The sequence below is a fragment of the Cornus florida genome, unplaced genomic scaffold (genome assembly GCF_030987335.1).
Source record: "Cornus florida cultivar Cherokee Brave unplaced genomic scaffold, ASM3098733v1 CherokeeBrave_3.0.0_Hap2_Chr02, whole genome shotgun sequence".
NCBI classification, from domain to species: domain Eukaryota; kingdom Viridiplantae; phylum Streptophyta; class Magnoliopsida; order Cornales; family Cornaceae; genus Cornus; species Cornus florida.
In genome coordinates this window covers 21829964-21850079 of record NW_026775572.1, presented here as the reverse complement: position 1 = coordinate 21850079, position 20116 = coordinate 21829964, and the positions used below count along the sequence as shown (strand labels likewise).

At 37.3% G+C, this 20116-nt stretch overlaps 1 protein-coding gene across 1 annotated transcript; it reads right to left on the bottom strand.

The window, feature by feature from the left end:
- Nucleotides 1–280: 280 nt before the first annotated feature.
- Nucleotides 281–5309, bottom strand: LOC132295816 (L-type lectin-domain containing receptor kinase IX.1-like). Its single transcript, XM_059794089.1, has 2 exons — nt 3346–5309; nt 281–552 (listed from the first exon to the last, which is right to left on the bottom strand). Exons 1-2 carry the CDS (start codon nt 5307–5309, stop codon nt 540–542), a joined length of 1977 nt encoding a protein of 658 aa, XP_059650072.1. The 3' UTR covers nt 281–539.
- Between the last annotated feature and the right edge of the window lie 14807 nt (nt 5310–20116).

Sequence of the window (20116 nt, the reverse complement as noted above, 5' to 3'; positions counted from 1 at the left end):
TACCCGTCGTTCTAATAGTTTTCGAACCATTGCTCTGATACCAAATTTGTAACGACCCTAAACTAATACTACCAATTAATAAAATAAAAAATAAAAAATAAAAAAAATTCGGCATGACCTATGCTAAAAAAGGTCCTACATCAACCTGCTTAAATGCATAAAAATGCATAGGGCCTCTCTTGGACCTTCAAAATTTACCTAACCTGTCCCAACATAATGCAAATAATACATTTCTTTCATCTATTCATTATATTTCAACATAGTTCAGTTTATGGTGGAACAACTACATGTTATTTAATCCAAATATCATAATTACAATCCCAAAAATATAATTAAGATCAAACGTCCATGTCTTACAACGTTTAGACAACTTATAATAAAATTACAGCCCATGAATATAACTACAATAGCAAGAGTCCATAAGTCTCAGTACAGAATACAATATACTAGTTTTACAAAAATAGTGGGACTTAGATACAAAAATAACAAAATGATCATCTAATCCATGCTAGACCTGTGGTGGAATGTCATTCGTCACTTCATTCCCGTTTCCTGAAAAAATGTAAAAATGAAGGGGTGAGCATAAGCTTAGTAGGAGGTGCCTAAGGCACACCTCTTGAGACCCCGTGAATCCACACAATGAATAGGGATAAGGAAATTGGGATCATACCATACCGGGAGTAAAAATATAATTACGATACTACATTATTAATCCAATACCACAAATAAATATGCCATGCAATGAGATGCTGTGTCATGCAATGTCACTCCCCATTTTCCAAAACCATTTCCATTGTCATTTCCAAATCATTAGTGAACCCATCCCATGGCAACTCCATGGTGGCACGAGAGGAGGATTGGTCATTGTCCCTGACCCATGGCAACTCCATGGCGTCATTTTGGGTCCAGGTAACTCAACCACACTAGGGCGATCTCCCTAATCCCCTCTAGGCCTCACTAACGCCGCGATCCCTAAGCAACTTTTAGGCGGTCGGGTTATTTACAAAATCCTTTTCAAAATTCTTTCCCAAAATCCATTTCATTTTTTTCAAATCAAATTTTCCCATTTCTTTTCCAATGAAGTGCATAAATGCTTCATGTCTTTTATGTCATATCAATATTTATCATCACACACCAATTTTAAGATTTAACTATTTAGCATGCTTCACAAGAATTTCCAAAGAAATAACATACTTCCTTCAACAAAATTATAGCATGGTGAGCAAGTAAGACATGGAATTAAATTCATATAAGCATGTTATTTCATGTAACACCAATTAAAAAAACATAGACACATATCTCATTACAACAATATGATCATTTTAAGGGAAAACTAACACAATTTAACATACTCGATAACAAATCAAGTAAGATGATTCACAAAGGAATAAGAAAAAAAGAATTAGGAACCCCTACCTCCAAAATTATGAAAATCCCCAATTCCTAGATTCGAAAATTCAAGGAGGCACCAAAGCTGAAATTGCTTACATCTATGTGAAGATCTCATCACGCTCTTCGTTTTGCCGCAAACGGCACCCAAAAATTCCAAGGGATGAAAGAGAAATCAATATTTGAAGTTGTAAAAGAAAAAAGAAAGAAAAGAAATTCAGTTAGAGAAAGAACTGGCGGTGAGAAAATGAGAACTCTGCCGAAGGTAATGGCTATAAAGCCTTTACAATTGATATAATATCATGTGGATCCCGGTCAAACGAGGTATACTAGTTATAATAGAAGGTAAGAGATGGATAGGGAGACTAAACATAACATGGGATGAGGTTATTAAAAATGACTGCAAAAATAAAAAAATCCTCTTAACACACATACACACACATATATATAAGAAAAACTCAAACATTACATATCATATGGTTGGAAATATATATATATATATATATATATTTCCAACCATTACATATCATATGGTTGGAAATATATATATATATATATATATATATATATATATATCTCATATGGTTGGAAATATAAACAGCTCATTGTATTTGCTGTCAAAAATTTCACTTGCAAGAAAGAGGTGTGGAATAGATTTTTGTTTCCAATAACAACCGCAAATAGTTACTGCAGTCATCACCACACTTCATTTACTCAAATTGCACACCACAAATGAACTAAAAAATTTAGCATGATTTGTCTTATAAATTCATCAATTCCTTCCATTTAAATCCCATAAAATTTCTCAATATATGTTTACATCAATATGTATAAATGTGTGTGAAATTCCCATAATGCCCTTCACTTAAATGAGAAAATCAGGACAAGTTCCCAAACCTGGAAATTGTCCCGATTTTTCGAAAAAAATCAAAAATCAATCTCATCGCCTCTAAATGACTTAAAATAATTAAAAATATATTTCTAAAACCCTCGGCTCGAAAAATGACCGAAATGGCCCTCAGGCCCGCGTGGCATGCAAAACGAGGCGCGAAAAATAAATGAAATAAAATAAAATAAATAAAAATAAAAAATCCAAAAAATCCAGAACATTACATAAGGTGTGGAATTTAAACCTTCTTCATGTTCTTCTTGGTCTTCCAATGTTAATTTCAAAACCCCATTTTGTGTTTATACCTGACTATTCTTTCTCAACTTTACTTTCAGTTTATATGACTTGGTCTTCAATTCAGAATTGTGTAATCTACCCGTTGTTCTATCTCCGATTCAACACTATAGCATGCAGCCGATAATGGAGACAGATATATATAACGTGTGCAGTGAGGGATCTTTAAATTCTATTATAGGCAGCCAGTCTTTACTTAACTCGGGTGACTTTAGTCTTTAATAATACGAATGATAGCATGTAATAATTATGTAACAACTTTGGATTTATTTCAATAGGGTTGGGTGGAGCAGGTTAGCCGATTCATTCATCTACTGTCAACCGAACAGTATACTCATGGATTCTTAAATTTTGATTGAATCAAGTTAGACGAATTGCTGTGTCATATACAAGACAAACAATACATGTTGCAAAAAAGAAGAGGCAAATACTAATAATACAATGCAAGTTAAATTTGTATATCTGATTTACAGAATATATATATATATGTGTGTGTGTGTGTGTGCGCGTGTGTGTGTGTGACTTATTTGGATCATATCACTTGGAAACAACAATAGGACCATGCATGTGCCCTTTTATTTAAAATCCTGTTTACATAGCATTTGTGTTTACACTACAGTTTCATAGTTCAAACCATGCCAGAATTTGCTAAAAAAAATGACCTATAAGAGTTTGCGAGGAGATTGAAGGAAAATTGACTACTGCTAAAGAATGAAAGATAAAAATAATACAAGTGATCTTAATACACCCTGATATTCCTTAGATCAACTTACCTTGTATGCAGAAGTGATGTGGATGGAGAGGAAGATGCAGAAGCTCCGGTGTGATTTGTGGAATTGGTGTTGTAACTCTGGCTCGAATAATGGATTTGGCTACTCTCTGAGACATTGGCATTACCGGATAATGAAAGTAAAGATGTAGGTGTCATCACTGGAATAGGAGCCAAATAAGTTGGCACAGGCATCTTTGAAGGAAGGACGGGAAGCGGAGCTTCATAATGAAGCACCTGGATTACCTGTCTTATTGACGGTCTGAGAGTGTAATCAGGATGAGCACACCATAGCCCAACAATCAGCAAACTCGTCATCTCTTGCTCATCGAAATCTGCACTTAATTTGGGGTCTGCTACTTCAAGAAGCTTTCCGGTTCCATAGAGGTCCCAAACCCATTCCACCAGTCTTGATTGAGATTCTGGAACCCTGTGATCAATGGGTTTTCTTCCACATGCTATTTCCAATACAACAATTCCAAAGCTGTAGATGTCTGATTCCTTACTAGCCTTGCTTGTAATGAAGCATTCGGGAGCCATGTAGCCCAATGTCCCCGCCAACATTGTTGTTTCCAATCCTTTTTCATGGTCAACAAGCCTAGCTAGCCCGAAGTCTCCAAGTTTGGTATTGAAATTTGAATCCAACATAATGTTGCTTGATTTGATATCCCTATGGAGCACACATTGTTCCCACTCTTCTTGCAGATAAAGCAAAGCTGAGGCCAAGCCTTGGACAATTTTGTACCTCATCGCCCATGTCAATAAGCTTTTTCCTTTGAAAAGATGAGTATCTAAGCTCCCATTTGGCATTAACTCGTAAACAAGTAACATCTCATTTTTTTCATGGCACCAACCAACGAGTTGCACCAAGTTCTTATGCCTTAATTTACCAATGATCTTAATTTCTGATGCATACTCCTTTAGCCCTTGCTTGGAACCCCTTGACACCCTCTTCACAGCAACGTAAGAGGCCAATTCGCTCGAAAAACCTCTATAAACCCCACCAAACCCTCCCTCTCCAAGCTTCTCTTCCTCAGAAAAGTTATTGGTAAAATGAGCCAACTCACGATAGGAAAACTTCTTTGGTCCAATACCCTTCTCGAATTCATCCTCCATGGATGGATCAAAGACATCTTCTTCTTTTCCTCTACTCCTCTTCCACCAGCAAATGGCAATCAAACCCAATCCACCAACCAAAACACATGAGCCAACACCTAGTCCCACCACTAATGCTGTTTTGTTTTGCTTCCTTCCTTTGGGCTTGGGGCCTGGACTAGGGCTCGGTGTCACCGGTGCTGGCTCTGTTGAACTGAAACTCCACGATTTAATGGTATGTTTCTCGAAAAGCCCTCCGGTTGAGGCTGAGAACCCAAAAGCAACCGATTCCGGCAAGCCGGCACCCCCCAAATCAACAATGTAACCAAGGTTATCTTGTCGGACTCTTGCATTATTTACAATACTAGTGAAGCCAACGCTCAAAGTTTTCAAGTTAGAATTATAACTAATCCAAGCTTCATTTTCTCCCCCTTGAGTAATATTTCCATACCATATTGAAGTGTCAACAGATTGCAAAGAGTTAACGTTGATACCTACATGAATGTCGGACTGGGTGTACGGGTCCCAATCATTCTTATAAGTGTCAAACTCCACAGCAACGAATGGAGTAATTGCATTAATTGTGCCAGGGTCGATTGGAAGACCAAGAGCACCACCTTTTGTGCTGAGGATTTTACTGTAATCAGAAGCACTGGGGAGAAGGAAGAAAGCAAACCCATCGCCGTGATCTTGTCTTCCTGCTGAATCAATGACAAAGGAGAAATTGCTGTTGAAGTCAGCCAGGTTTCCAGCACTGTCCCTGAGGTGCAGAAGTTCGTGATAAATGGCTCGGCCAACTGTCTGCACGCTGCTGCCCTCCTCCGGGGTAAGTTGGATGCCTTGGTCTGTGATATTAGCTGTTCCATCAGTCATTATTTTGACATTTTCAAGATCTTGTGTAATAGTAGGGAAGCTGAAGTCTAGTGGAGTTGCATTAGGAACTATAAGAAATAAGAAAAAGAAGATCATGAATGAAAAATTGAGAAACTTAGGTAATTGGAGATGGGTCGAAGAGTTGCAAGCATCCATATATAATTGGTTGTGATTGCAGGGATGTTGAATTCTAATGGTGTTGCAAGAGGGATGATGAGAAGAAAGAAAAAGGTGATCATGAAGAAAATATAGAGAAGTGTCGAAGAGTTGTTGCAGGCAACCATATTTAATTGGAAGGGATTGAATGATTAATATATAGATAAAATATTGTTGCAGAGTCGAGAGATAGATTTGTTGAATAAGTCTTCATTTGAATGCTTTTTAGTTGAAGATTGTTGATGACTGCAAGTTTTGTTGTTTTAAGAAGAAATATAAGCAATATCACTTGAACCGGCATTGTTTAATTTAAATTAATAAGAAGATTTATACAAATGTCAACATTTGTGGGCGATCACATAAAAACAGGACTCAAAATGAAATTTACTAGTCAGCCCTTTGGTGCTTTCACATACAGTTGAAGTTGGTTTCTATGATATAAAAAACGCGTCCAAGACCAAGTACATTTAATTTCTCTCAATTTTTGGTGCTTTCATATGGCAAATGGGCTGGTTTTCAACGGGTCGTAAATGGGTCAATAACTCGGGCGGCAAATGAATGGATTTATATCAGATCATAAACGATTCAGCTGGTAACGGGCCATTAACTGTTAATGACCAAATTGAGACGCTTATAAACGGATCGGGTAATAAGTGAGTGTGCCAAACCGGGCATTTTAAAATAAAATAATTTATACACAAATGATTTGTTTGTTAAAAAACGGATTAATTAATATCAAACTTTATAATCAAAATTTGAAAAATTGTACATCATGCCTTGATTAGCATAATTTGGATAGAAACTTCTGCAAACTTTAATTTAGTTTTAAGGTGATAATTTTTCAACTGGAAATCTGATTTCAAATTAGAGGCATTGGACGACAGTTAATCTAATAGAATCGAAAATAGTGTATAATTAATTAAGATTGAATTTTGTTGAGTAATAATGAGTTAATAGATTTAAATTGAGTACAGTTAACTAACCCATATAAACGGATTACAACACGCCAGAGTCATGTATTAATTAAAAATCTAAAATCTAAAATCTAAAATCTAAAATGCTCTCAAGTACACTAACGGCTGGTTTAACGGATTTCTTCCGTTGTCTTGTTCTTTCTCCTTGTCTAATTGTAATTGCTTCTCTTCTATTGTGAGCACAATTTCTCACCTTTATTTTCGTCTGATGCTAAATAAATATGGACTCTACTCTTTAACTTCAGCCCTAGTTAGGTAATTTGCTTAGGGTTCATTCGCGGCCTCCGCTGCACTTCCACTCTCTACCTCAAACTAGCCATAATGGCACGGATTAAATCAGATCAGAGACTCGGATGAAGCTGCAGTTCCTATATTTGAGTTGAGAGTGAAAGTTTCTCTAGTGTTGGTTTTGGTGAGGGGTGATATGTCATTTCACATTTTACACAACATGTTAGCAATGACATAAATTTGGGAGTTGAATAAAAGTTAAGGTGTCATAACAAATGAAACCAAATTTGATGAGTATGTGATAGTAATTTTGACTGAGGTTTAATCAGTGAGTAATGAAACCAAACCTAAGGAGCTGGCGGATCAATTAAACCTGGTTTAAATCATGCAAGAACTTTTTAAACAATTTCATAACCACAAGTCTTTGTTTATCTTTGCTTCAGCTAAACAATTTCATAACCACAAAAAAAATTTCTTTATTTTTTCTTGAAGGCGTAGAGAACAGAACATTCATTTCCACACGCCATATTAGTCATAAGACTGAATTTCTACATTTTCTGAAAAAGATTGATAACAAACCACATACCTACCAAAAATATTGTATACATATACATGCAAAGGGAAGTTGTGTTGCGGAAAGAATAGGCAAATGCCTACCCGGGGGGTAGCCGAATCTTTGTCTTTAATACCAATTGTAACGAGCGGGGTGTTTCGCGATTTGATCCAAAAACTTAAACTATTAGGTAGGGTTAACACCCAACCTATCCATTTCACTATCTATCCAGATTCGATGCGGAACAAACCTGTAACACCTAGCTAGCCCCAAATTCCCAACTTTGACATTGAAATTTGAATCCAACATAATAGCGTTGCCTGATTTAATATCTCTATGAAACACACATTGTTAAGGGATCATAATCCAAAGTCTAATTACACCATGACTATCTAGCAAATTCTGGTTGGTTATCTCTTGATCTAGAGCCTATCAGATGGGGTATCATAAAGTTTCTCACTTAATGGTTAACGTATATATTTATTTTTTAATTTTTTGAAGCACCCATTAATCTGGTGAAAAGCTTTTGTTTTCAAATATATATATATATATATATATATATATATATATATATATATATATTTGTTGCATCCTAGCTCCTAATTGCCTCGACCATTTTAATCTACTACCCTACAAGTACTCATCCCGCAGATGGCCCTCCAAAGCTGCCGTTTTCTCCTCAAGATCTTTTATTATTCTTTCTGACCCCCTTTGCAATTCCTGTTAGGATTTATATGCCCTAACATAACAAATTCCTATCTGGATTATAGTGACATATGTTCTCTGAAATATTTACGCTTTATACAATTGACGAATTCAATGTATTATATTTCGATTCATTATAGAATTGAAAGTGTCTATTTAATTACAAGAGATATTTACATATGCATGTGATATCGATCAATACATGATTATAAATAGTAATCATAAATTGTTCATAGTCGGTAATTATGGATGGACTCATAATTAATTAAGACTTAAACTGAATCCGCGTTAGGTTGAGATATATTGCGAGAGTCGTCGTATGCAATTGCTTCCTATCACTGTCATGGCATTTGACTCTTAAGTATGAGAAAAATATAAACTCTTTTATTAATTAATAATTACTTTGATTTGTTCGGCAAATACTTCGGGATCCTTAGACCGACACTTTGGGTAGTTATGTAATTAATAGTTAGAGGGTTATATTTTCAATATTTGTATCATTGCTACTTGTATTTATTTTGTATTGATTATGGTTGATCACAAAGTAAATTCGAAAGCCTTCGTGTGTTTTTAGATAAAATGATTTATTATATATTTATTTATTTAAATTATTATTTTTGTCAAACAAATGTTTTATTGTGATCGAGGCAGAAATAGTCAATGGTACCAAAATAAATATATTAATTAAGTAGTCGGATTGATGGTTTTATTTATCCGATAACTAATTATGCATAGAGGGGTCAAAGTGCAACATTGACTTGAAGGTTATTTATTATTTAATTGGAGTTCAATTAATTTCTTTTAGTGGAGTAGAAATTGATTTATCAATTAATTGAATTGGGTCCATGGACCGGGCCAATTATTAATTCATTGTAGCCAATAAAATAATAGGCCTAATGGATTCTCACTCATAGCCCAACTTGATATTGGAATCATATTAGATTTGAGACATGTGAATTAGAGATTGAGAAGGATTTGTTATTTTATTTTCTTTATCTTTATGTTGCCTATAAATATACATGGTTTATGTATATTTGTGGGGTGGTTTTCTATGAGAAAGAAAAAGGAATATATTTTCTCTCTCTAGAAAATTAGGGTTTATGTTCTCATCTAATGGAGGCTCCCACAAGCCTAGTTTTTCCAAGGTCATTCATGGAGGCTTATGAGTGATTTCTAAAGGCAAAACTATTACCAAGAAGATAGAGATCCAAGGAGAAGATATCTTGCTAAGGGATCTACAATAAGTGAGAACATTCACTTTAGAGGAAAGAATTAAAAGTTTACTGTAATACCCCGTAATTTTAAAGAATGTATTTAAATTAATTTTGTGTTAGGTTAATTAATTTTATTTATTTGTGCATACTACATTATTTTATTAAATTCATTTAATTGTGCATGTAAATTAATTGTGTATGTTAAAATAGTAAATTTATTCATTTAATTGTGCATGTATTATTTTAATTACTTTTATTTGTTGATTATGTTTAATTAAGCAATATTAGTTAATTAGAGTATTATATTTGTGTTATAAAGTATTATGATAATATAATATATTATTTTGTAATAACAATAATAATAATTATATTAGTTTAATAATAATAATAATAAGAATATAATAATAATAATAATAAAAGTTTATTAATAATAATATTAGTAATAATAATAATAATAGTTATAATAAATCAATGTAATGATGGAAAATTAAATACTAGGATAGAATTTCATTTACTATGGTAGAATGGTGGATCAAATATCTTGATTAAAGATAGCATTGTCTTAAAGCCATATAGGTAGGAATATGAGAAATGGGTGAGAAGTTATTATAAATTAGATATTTGTAATATTTATATTATATATTTTGTGTATAAATTAACTAGCTTGCCTTAGAAAAAATAAAAGGGAGTTAGAAGCAAAGTATAAATTCTAGAGAGCTATTTTATAAGAGTGAAAGGAAAAGAGAAAGAGAAAGAAGCTTGGACCGGTGTAGGCAATTTTACCCGACTACGCGCAGACCGGCGGATTTATTTTAAATCCAAAAAGGCAAGTTATTATCTACTTTTCCCCTTTGAATTAATAAATTAATTGTTTAGCTTATTTTTATGCATAGAGCCAAGGTTTGGAGGTTAATAAATTATTAATTTTATTTTATTAAATTAATGGAATTTTAATTATATAGGATGGTATATATTTATTTAATGTCCTATGAAATTAATAATGGCTAAAAATAATTAAATAAGACTTTAGGGATTTTTCTAGAATTTTCTAGATTTTTCCGGGCATTTTCTGCAATTTCCGGCGACCTTCCGGCGAGTTTTCCGGTCGCCGGCAGTGGGGGAGACGACCGGAGTGATCCGGTGCGACGCGGCACACCATAGGAGGGTGTACGCGCGCATCCTGGCCATTAGTGGAGTCTGATTGATCCGGTGCATCGCGGTCCATGATACCGCGGTACACCCGGATCTGTGGGCGTTGGATGGAGGGAAGATAGGGTGAGATGATCCGGTGTGACGCGAGTACGGAATCCGGATGCAGCCAACCAACCAGGAAGTGACACGTCAGCAAGGCACCCTTAGTGCGCGCGTGGCAGCGCGTGTGCGCGCGTGGGAGCGCGTGGCTGATGCCAGACGCGCGTGGAGGCGCGTGGGAGAGTGGGGAAGGTTGGGCTGCGCGTGGGGAGGCTCTGGGAGGCGCGTGAGGGCGCGTGTGGGGTCCCTACAGCTGCTGGAAATTACCAGAATACCCTTAGGGCCTGTTTTGTAAATTCCAGAACCTTAAACTTGGATTTTTAGGTACTGTGTTGGTAATTACGGGTTTAACGGGCCACGAAATTATTATTTTAACACCCGTTACTTATTCTTATGGCCGATTAATCTTTTCTAAGCATTTATTGGCTCGTTCGCAGTACGGATACTAATGTGATTTATTTAACGACATTGTTAAATATAAATAGTGTTATTATCGTATTTAATGGTATCAAACATTACTGTTAAATTAAATAAGGCCATGGTTTTAGTCAGATAAATTATCCATGATATCTTATAGGATGTTTATACTGTTAATTGATATATAAACCATGATTATTATGCTGTGTGCATTTCAGGAAATAAATGGACTGTTTAATTATGTCGCATTTATATTATATGGATGTGTTGCCATATAGAACCATATGAGCTGGCTAATAAGTTTAGACTCATTTATACCTTATGCATTCGTTGCGATAGACAGATGTGTGGCTGTCGGGGTATGTGGTTTAATATTATTGGCATGTGTTGCCTAATTGACATACTCGGTATATTTATTAATATTATTGGCATGTGTTGCCTAAATTGACATTCTCGGTACATTTATTAATATTGTTGGCATGTGTTGCCTAATTTATATGCTCAGTATATTCATCAGTACTTTGCGAGGTGTTATCACTGTGTAGTTCGTTATAGTCTGTGTTGTCAGTACCGTACACCATGTATAATAGCTGATTTCCCGGGTAGGGAAAGGCGACACTTGACCACCTAGTGTGAGTCTAAGTGATCACCGTCTATTCTGGTTGAGGTCATGTTATACATCGGATAGTTCCCGTAGGATGTATACAGATATAGTACTCATCCGATTCATAATGATTAATTTATTTGATTCTCTGATTTGGGTCATAGTAGAGAGGACTTGCTCGTGGGGTTGACCCACCATTGTTGTTATTTCAGGATACGGTCAGTATCCGTTTCAAGGCTGAGGTTAGCAGTGTGGGACCATCATCCGAACTCATCTACTCCTACGATCCAGTGCAGGGTAGAAGTTTTATGTAGTATTTCAGTTTCAGTTTTTATTTACTTTTGACGTTGAACTCTCAGGGTTATATTTAGGGATCCCTGACGTAGGATTTCCAAGTTGTAATGAAGTACTGTATTAAATAAAGGATGGATGGATGTTGTATTATTTAGTGTTCCTTTCCGGTCTAAATTCTTTTATTATCATCATTTTGTATTCCATGCTTGTATATTGCCAATTGTTTTTGATATCCCTCGTTTTTCGTGTATAAGCCTGATCAACTTATGCGTGGAAAATGTGGGGGTGTTACAGTTGGTATCAGAGCATTCCAGGTTCGAGTGTCTTAGGGATCTGTGATTACTATACTTCCGCGTTGTGTATTCTGATAATTAGAGCCTAAGTATTAGGGTTCTTTGTATTCTTTTAGTCGGTCCATGATAATGTACTGACGTTAGATTTTTCTGAATTTAAAAGAAGGATGTCTCGGCGTGGGACAAGGAATGCGAACCGTCATCGCAGTATTTCCCCAACTCAAAATGAGAGTCAGGAATTTTCTCCTCAAGTTGCTGATATCATTGCACGAGCGGTGGCAGCAGGAGTAGCATCTGCTCTACGAAACCAGCAACCTCCTCCGATAGTACCTGTTCCTGAACCAGTGGCACAGCCAATGTCATGGGACAAAGTTCGTCACTCGTTCATCCGGGGAAATCCACCGACATTTGCGGGGTCCACAGATGTCTTGTTAGCATATCAGTGGAAACAGGAGAGCGAGCGTCATCTTCGGATGGTAATCTGTACCGAAGTGCAGAAACAGATGCTGGCTACGTTTATGCTGATAGGCAATGCATTGCAGTGGTGGGAGTCTGTTACTACTGTCGAAGACAGGACCAGATTGACGTATGCTGAATTTCAGACTCGCTTTGACGACAAGTATTTTCCTATGTCAGTAAGATCAGTGATGAAGACCGAATTTCTGGATCTGCAACAGGAAGATATGACTGTGGCTGAGTATGAACAGAAGTTCATAAATTTGTCATTATTTGCACCAGAGGAGGTCAATACGGAAGAAAAGAAGAGAGACCGCTTTGTGAAGGGGTTAATATGGCCGATTAAAGTGGTGATCTTAGGTAGTCCAGCATATACTACTTATATCCAGGTGGTTAATGCCGCCTTACAGCACTGCCAGATGAGGAGTGATTACCGGAAGTCCAAGGGAGATAAGCGGACTAACCGAGACTACCAGACAGTGGAGAAAGGAAGCAGCAGTGGTACCAGGTCCAATGATCGGGGCAGATTTCAAGGACATCAACCTTGGAAGAAAAACAAAGGAAACCCAGATGTGCAGAGGGATGGAGTCCCTAATCAGGGTAGACAAGGTGGGATACCTCAGACCGGACAGGAACAGTGGTCGGGAAGTCAACAGAGGAGGCAGACAGGTCCTTTTATGGGACGTTGTTATCACTGTAGAGAGATTGGGCATCCGGCCAAGATGTGTCCCAAAGCTAAGCAGGGACAGTATGGGCAGCCGAGACCTAATCAGCCGTTACCTCTACCGGCCCCACCGATGCCACGTGGGCAAGTTCAGAATTTTCCGGCACTTCCAGCACCACCATTTCCTCCGGGACAACCTCCACAGCAGTTGCACCATGGCAGAGTTTATAACTTCATGCCACATAATACGCAGGCTCCTCAGGCTATTGAGGGTATGTTTTCTATACATGGTAGAACTGCTCGTATACTGTTTGACACTGGTGCATCACATTCTTTTGTGTCTAGATCTTTTGTTATCTTATCTGGTATGACGACTCAGTTATGTGACCAACCTCTTAATATTTATACACCATTGGGAGTTGGCGCAATTTTACGAGAGTATAGCGGTGATATCCTTATAGATATGGGCCGACTTCGATTTCTTGCAAATTTGTTAGTGTTAGATATGCATTCGTATGATGTTATACTTGGGATGGACTGGTTATCTCAGTACCATGCTCAGGTTAACTGTTACGAAAAGTCTATTGGATTTTCTATACCAGGACAGGAGATGTATCTTCTTGTTGTACCACAACCTGATAGAGGGCCTAGCACTTATTTATTCGTTCTTGAGGAGGACTCACAGGAAGCGACTGCGGTATCTCTTGACAGCATCCCGGTAGTACAGGAATTCCAGGATGTATTCCAGGAAATTCCAGGCTTGCCACCGAGTCGAGAGATAGATTTCGTTATTGATTTAGCTCCAGGCACTACGCCTATTGCTAAGGCGCCGTACCGAATGGCACCAGTGGAGATGCGAGAGTTGAAAGATCAAATTCAACAGTTGCTCAGCCAGGGATTTATTCGCAGGAGTACTTCACCATGGGGAGCACCAGTACTGTTTGTAAAGAAGAAGGATGGATCTCTTCGTCTTTGTATTGATTACAGAGAACTGAACAAGGTCACTATTCGCAACAAGTACCCGTTGCCCAGAATTGATGACCTGTTTGATCAGTTGAAGGGAGCTACTTACTTCTCAAAGATCGATTTGAGGTCTGGTTATCATCAGCTACGAGTCAGAGAACAAGATGTTCCAAAGACAGCATTTCTCACGAGGTACGGATCTTATGAGTTTCGTGTTATGCCTTTCGGTTTAAAGAACGCTCCAGCTGTCTTTATGGACTTGATGAATAGAGTATTCAGAGAATACTTAGATCAGTTTGTCATTGTTTTCATTGATGATATTCTGGTTTACTCCAAGTCGGAGAAGGACCATGCCAGACATTTACGCACAGTATTGCAGACACTTCGAGAACATCAATTGTTTGCGAAGTTTGAGAAGTGTGAATTTTGGCAGAAAGAGGTCAAATTTCTGGGACATGTAGTGTCAGAAGAAGGGTTAGCAGTAGATCCAGCCAAGGTTGCGGCCGTTATGGAGTGGGGACAGCCTACCTCACCGACAGAGATTCGCAGTTTTCTGGGATTAGCGGGGTATTATCGCCGGTTCATCCAGGGATTTTCCAAAATTGCGGGTCCACTTACTCATCTGACTAAGAAGAATGTACCATTTGTATGGGATGATTCTTGTCAGACTGCTTTTGCTGAATTGAAGAGTAAGTTAACTTCTGCACCTGTCTTAGCCACACCTCAGAGTGGAATCGAGTATTTAGTATTTACCGACGCTTCTCTGAAGGGTTTGGGTTGTGTGTTGATGCAAGAAGAGCGACCAGTTTCTTATGGGTCTAGGAAGCTTAAGCCTCATGAGCTTAATTACCCGACTCACGACCTAGAGCTCGCCGCAGTGGTTTTTGCCTTGCGTATTTGGAGACATTATTTTTTGGGGGAGACTTTTCGATTGTTTAGCGATCATAAGAGTCTACAGTATTTGTTCACACAGAGGGAACTGAATATGAGACAGCGCAGATGGTTGGAATTCGTGAAAGACTATCACTTCTCTATTCAGTATCATCCAGGGAAAGCGAATGTTGTAGCAGACGCACTCAGCCGCCGACCATATGTCAGCCTTTCAGCTTTGTTTACAACAGAGTGGGATGCTTTGAAGACTGTTGATGAGTTAGCAGACGCTTTTATGGCATGTGTGGTAGTAACTCCTTCTATCATTCATCAGGTCATTCAAGCGCAACTCTCAGATCAACAGTGTATTGATCGGGTTTCGGAGTTAGCCTCCGGAGATGTTCCTTTTTATTCTATAGGGACTGATGGAGGATTGAGGTACAAGGGACGTTTAATTGTGCCTTCAGCTGATAATTTGAGAAATGTTGTGATGAGAGAGACACACACTTCTCAGTTCTCTGTACATCCAGGGGGAGACAAGATGTATCAGGACATGAAACGCCAGTTTTGGTGGGCCGGCATGAAAAGAGATATAGCTATCTTTGTCTCTAAATGTAGCACCTGTCAGATGATTAAAATTGATCATCAGAGACCGCCAGGATCGTTACAGCCACTTCCCATACCAGAGTGGAAATGGGAGAGTATTTCCATGGACTTCATAGAGGGATTACCTACTTCACAGCATAATCACAACTCTATTTGGGTCATTGTTGATAGATTGACCAAGTCCGCTCACTTTCTGCCTGTTCGGTCAAACTTTACGTCAGAACAGTATGCTAAGCTGTATATTGCAGAAATGGTGAAACTTCATGGTGTACCATTGTCCATCGTATCAGATAGAGATCCGAAGTTTGTATCAGGATTTTGGAGGAGCTTTCAGCAGGCTTTGGGTACAGAACTATATCTTAGCACTGCTTATCATCCTCAAACAGATGGACAGACTGAGCGAGTTAATCAGATTTTAGAAGACATGTTGCGGGCATGTGTTCTTGATTTTAAGGGCAATTGGGAGGAATATTTGCCGCTTTCAGAGTTTGCTTATAACAATAGTTATCAGAAAACTATTGGTATGGCACCATTTGAGGCTTTGTACGGTAGACCGTGTAGGTCTCCTGTCTGTTGGCTTGGAGTTGGTGAGAACAGCTTTTTGGGTCCTGAATTTATTAAGGACACGTCAGAAAAGATCGTTATTATTAGGGATCGGATGCGTACAGCTCAAAGCAGACAGAAAAGTTATGCTGACCGTCGAACTCGTGCTTTGGAGTTTAAGGTTGGTGATCAGGTTTTGCTTAAGGTTTCTCCTATGAAGGGAGTAATGCGGTTTGGGTCAAAGGGTAAGTTATCGCCTCGTTTTGTGGGTCCTTTTATGATTACAGATCGGATTGGGGCAGTAGCTTATCGTCTGGCTCTACCAGATAATCTTCATAGGGTACATAATGTTTTTCATGTATCTATGCTGCGAAAATTTCTACGGGATGAAGATCGATACCAACACATTGATGTGGGTGAGATTGAGTTGCAACCCGATGCAACCTATTTGGAACAACCTTACTGTATTCTCGATCGTAGGAATCAGATACTGCGCACGAAGACTATTCCATTAGTACGTGTACAGTGGAGTCATCGTAGTGCTACAGAGTCTACTTGGGAACGGGAAGATATTATCCGTGCCAAGTATCCAGAACTTTTTAAGACAGGTATGTAGTGAATTTCGGGGACGAAATTCCTTTATTAGGGGGGGAGAATGTAATACCCCGTAATTTTAAAGAATGTATTTAAATTAATTTTGTGTTAGGTTAATTAATTTTATTTATTTGTGCATACTACATTATTTTATTAAATTCATTTAATTGTGCATGTAAATTAATTGTGTATGTTAAAATAGTAAATTTATTCATTTAATTGTGCATGTATTATTTTAATTACTTTTATTTGTTGATTATGTTTAATTAAGCAATATTAGTTAATTAGAGTATTATATTTGTGTTATAAAGTATTATGATAATATAATATATTATTTTGTAATAACAATAATAATAATTATATTAGTTTAATAATAATAATAATAAGAATATAATAATAATAATAATAAAAGTTTATTAATAATAATATTAGTAATAATAATAATAATAGTTATAATAAATCAATGTAATGATGGAAAATTAAATACTAGGATAGAATTTCATTTACTATGGTAGAATGGTGGATCAAATATCTTGATTAAAGATAGCATTGTCTTAAAGCCATATAGGTAGGAATATGAGAAATGGGTGAGAAGTTATTATAAATTAGATATTTGTAATATTTATATTATATATTTTGTGTATAAATTAACTAGCTTGCCTTAGAAAAAATAAAAGGGAGTTAGAAGCAAAGTATAAATTCTAGAGAGCTATTTTATAAGAGTGAAAGGAAAAGAGAAAGAGAAAGAAGCTTGGACCGGTGTAGGCAATTTTACCCGACTACGCGCAGACCGGCGGATTTATTTTAAATCCAAAAAGGCAAGTTATTATCTACTTTTCCCCTTTGAATTAATAAATTAATTGTTTAGCTTATTTTTATGCATAGAGCCAAGGTTTGGAGGTTAATAAATTATTAATTTTATTTTATTAAATTAATGGAATTTTAATTATATAGGATGGTATATATTTATTTAATGTCCTATGAAATTAATAATGGCTAAAAATAATTAAATAAGACTTTAGGGATTTTTCTAGAATTTTCTAGATTTTTTCGGGCATTTTCTGCAATTTCCGGCGACCTTCCGGCGAGTTTTCCGGTCGCCGGCAGTGGGGGAGACGACCGGAGTGATCCGGTGCGACGCGGCACACCATAGGAGGGTGTACGCGCGCATCCTGGCCATTAGTGGAGTCTGATTGATCCGGTGCATCGCGGTCCATGATACCGCGGTACACCCGGATCTGTGGGCGTTGGATGGAGGGAAGATAGGGTGAGATGATCCGGTGTGACGCGAGTACGGAATCCGGATGCAGCCAACCAACCAGGAAGTGACACGTCAGCAAGGCACCCTTAGTGCGCGCGTGGCAGCGCGTGCGCGCGCGTGGGAGCGCGTGGCTGATGCCAGACGCGCGTGGAGGCGCGTGGGAGAGTGGGGAAGGTTGGGCTGCGCGTGGGGAGGCTCTGGGAGGCGCGTGAGGGCGCGTGTGGGGTCCCTACAGCTGCTGGAAATTACCAGAATACCCTTAGGGCCTGTTTTGTAAATTCCAGAACCTTAAACTTGGATTTTTAGGTACTGTGTTGGTAATTACGGGTTTAACGGGCCACGAAATTATTATTTTAACACCCGTTACTTATTCTTATGGCCGATTAATCTTTTCTAAGCATTTATTGGCTCGTTCGCAGTACGGATACTAATGTGATTTATTTAACGACATTGTTAAATATAAATAGTGTTATTATCGTATTTAATGGTATCAAACATTACTGTTAAATTAAATAAGGCCATGGTTTTAGTCAGATAAATTATCCATGATATCTTATAGGATGTTTATACTGTTAATTGATATATAAACCATGATTATTATGCTGTGTGCATTTCAGGAAATAAATGGACTGTTTAATTATGTCGCATTTATATTATATGGATGTGTTGCCATATAGAACCATATGAGCTGGCTAATAAGTTTAGACTCATTTATACCTTATGCATTCGTTGCGATAGACAGATGTGTGGCTGTCGGGGTATGTGGTTTAATATTATTGGCATGTGTTGCCTAATTGACATACTCGGTATATTTATTAATATTATTGGCATGTGTTGCCTAAATTGACATTCTCGGTACATTTATTAATATTGTTGGCATGTGTTGCCTAATTTATATGCTCAGTATATTCATCAGTACTTTGCGAGGTGTTATCACTGTGTAGTTCGTTATAGTCTGTGTTGTCAGTACCGTACACCATGTATAATAGCTGATTTCCCGGGTAGGGAAAGGCGACACTTGACCACCTAGTGTGAGTCTAAGTGATCACCGTCTATTCTGGTTGAGGTCATGTTATACATCGGATAGTTCCCGTAGGATGTATACAGATATAGTACTCATCCGATTCATAATGATTAATTTATTTGATTCTCTGATTTGGGTCATAGTAGAGAGGACTTGCTCGTGGGGTTGACCCACCATTGTTGTTATTTCAGGATACGGTCAGTATCCGTTTCAAGGCTGAGGTTAGCAGTGTGGGACCATCATCCGAACTCATCTACTCCTACGATCCAGTGCAGGGTAGAAGTTTTATGTAGTATTTCAGTTTCAGTTTTTATTTACTTTTGACGTTGAACTCTCAGGGTTATATTTAGGGATCCCTGACGTAGGATTTCCAAGTTGTAATGAAGTACTGTATTAAATAAAGGATGGATGGATGTTGTATTATTTAGTGTTCCTTTCCGGTCTAAATTCTTTTATTATCATCATTTTGTATTCCATGCTTGTATATTGCCAATTGTTTTTGATATCCCTCGTTTTTCGTGTATAAGCCTGATCAACTTATGCGTGGAAAATGTGGGGGTGTTACATTTACTCAGACTTTTGATGTAAGTATTCAATCTATTAATTGCATGATATATCATATTTCATTTTTTGCATAAAACTTGTCTCTATGTGATAAATCAAGATTTATGAATCAAAATCCCTCAAAAAGTTTTAAAACTTGCACGTTTCCCAACAATTCCACCACCCTCCTATAAAAATACCACCTTCAAATTCAACCATTTTGATCCGAACATGGACGATATTATGTAAAAACGAAGGAAAAGCATATACCTCAAACCAAGTCATCCGACTTACAACAAGGACCTTAATGTCGGCGTCGAGCCACGTACTAAGCTAAGCACAAAAAAGACTAAAAATCTAAAAAATGCAAAGCATAGTTTTGGGACAATGCCACGGGAAATATTGCAGATTTGAACACCCATTTGATAGTATAAAGTCATGCTAGAAATTTTTAAATGATTTATAAAGAGTTTGCATGAAAATTGAAGTAAAATTTACCATTGATTAAGAACTGAAAGGGCAAAAGAAAAACAAAGAAGGGGTTCAATACACCTCCTCAATTACATGACAATCATGAACTTGATATTCTTTCAA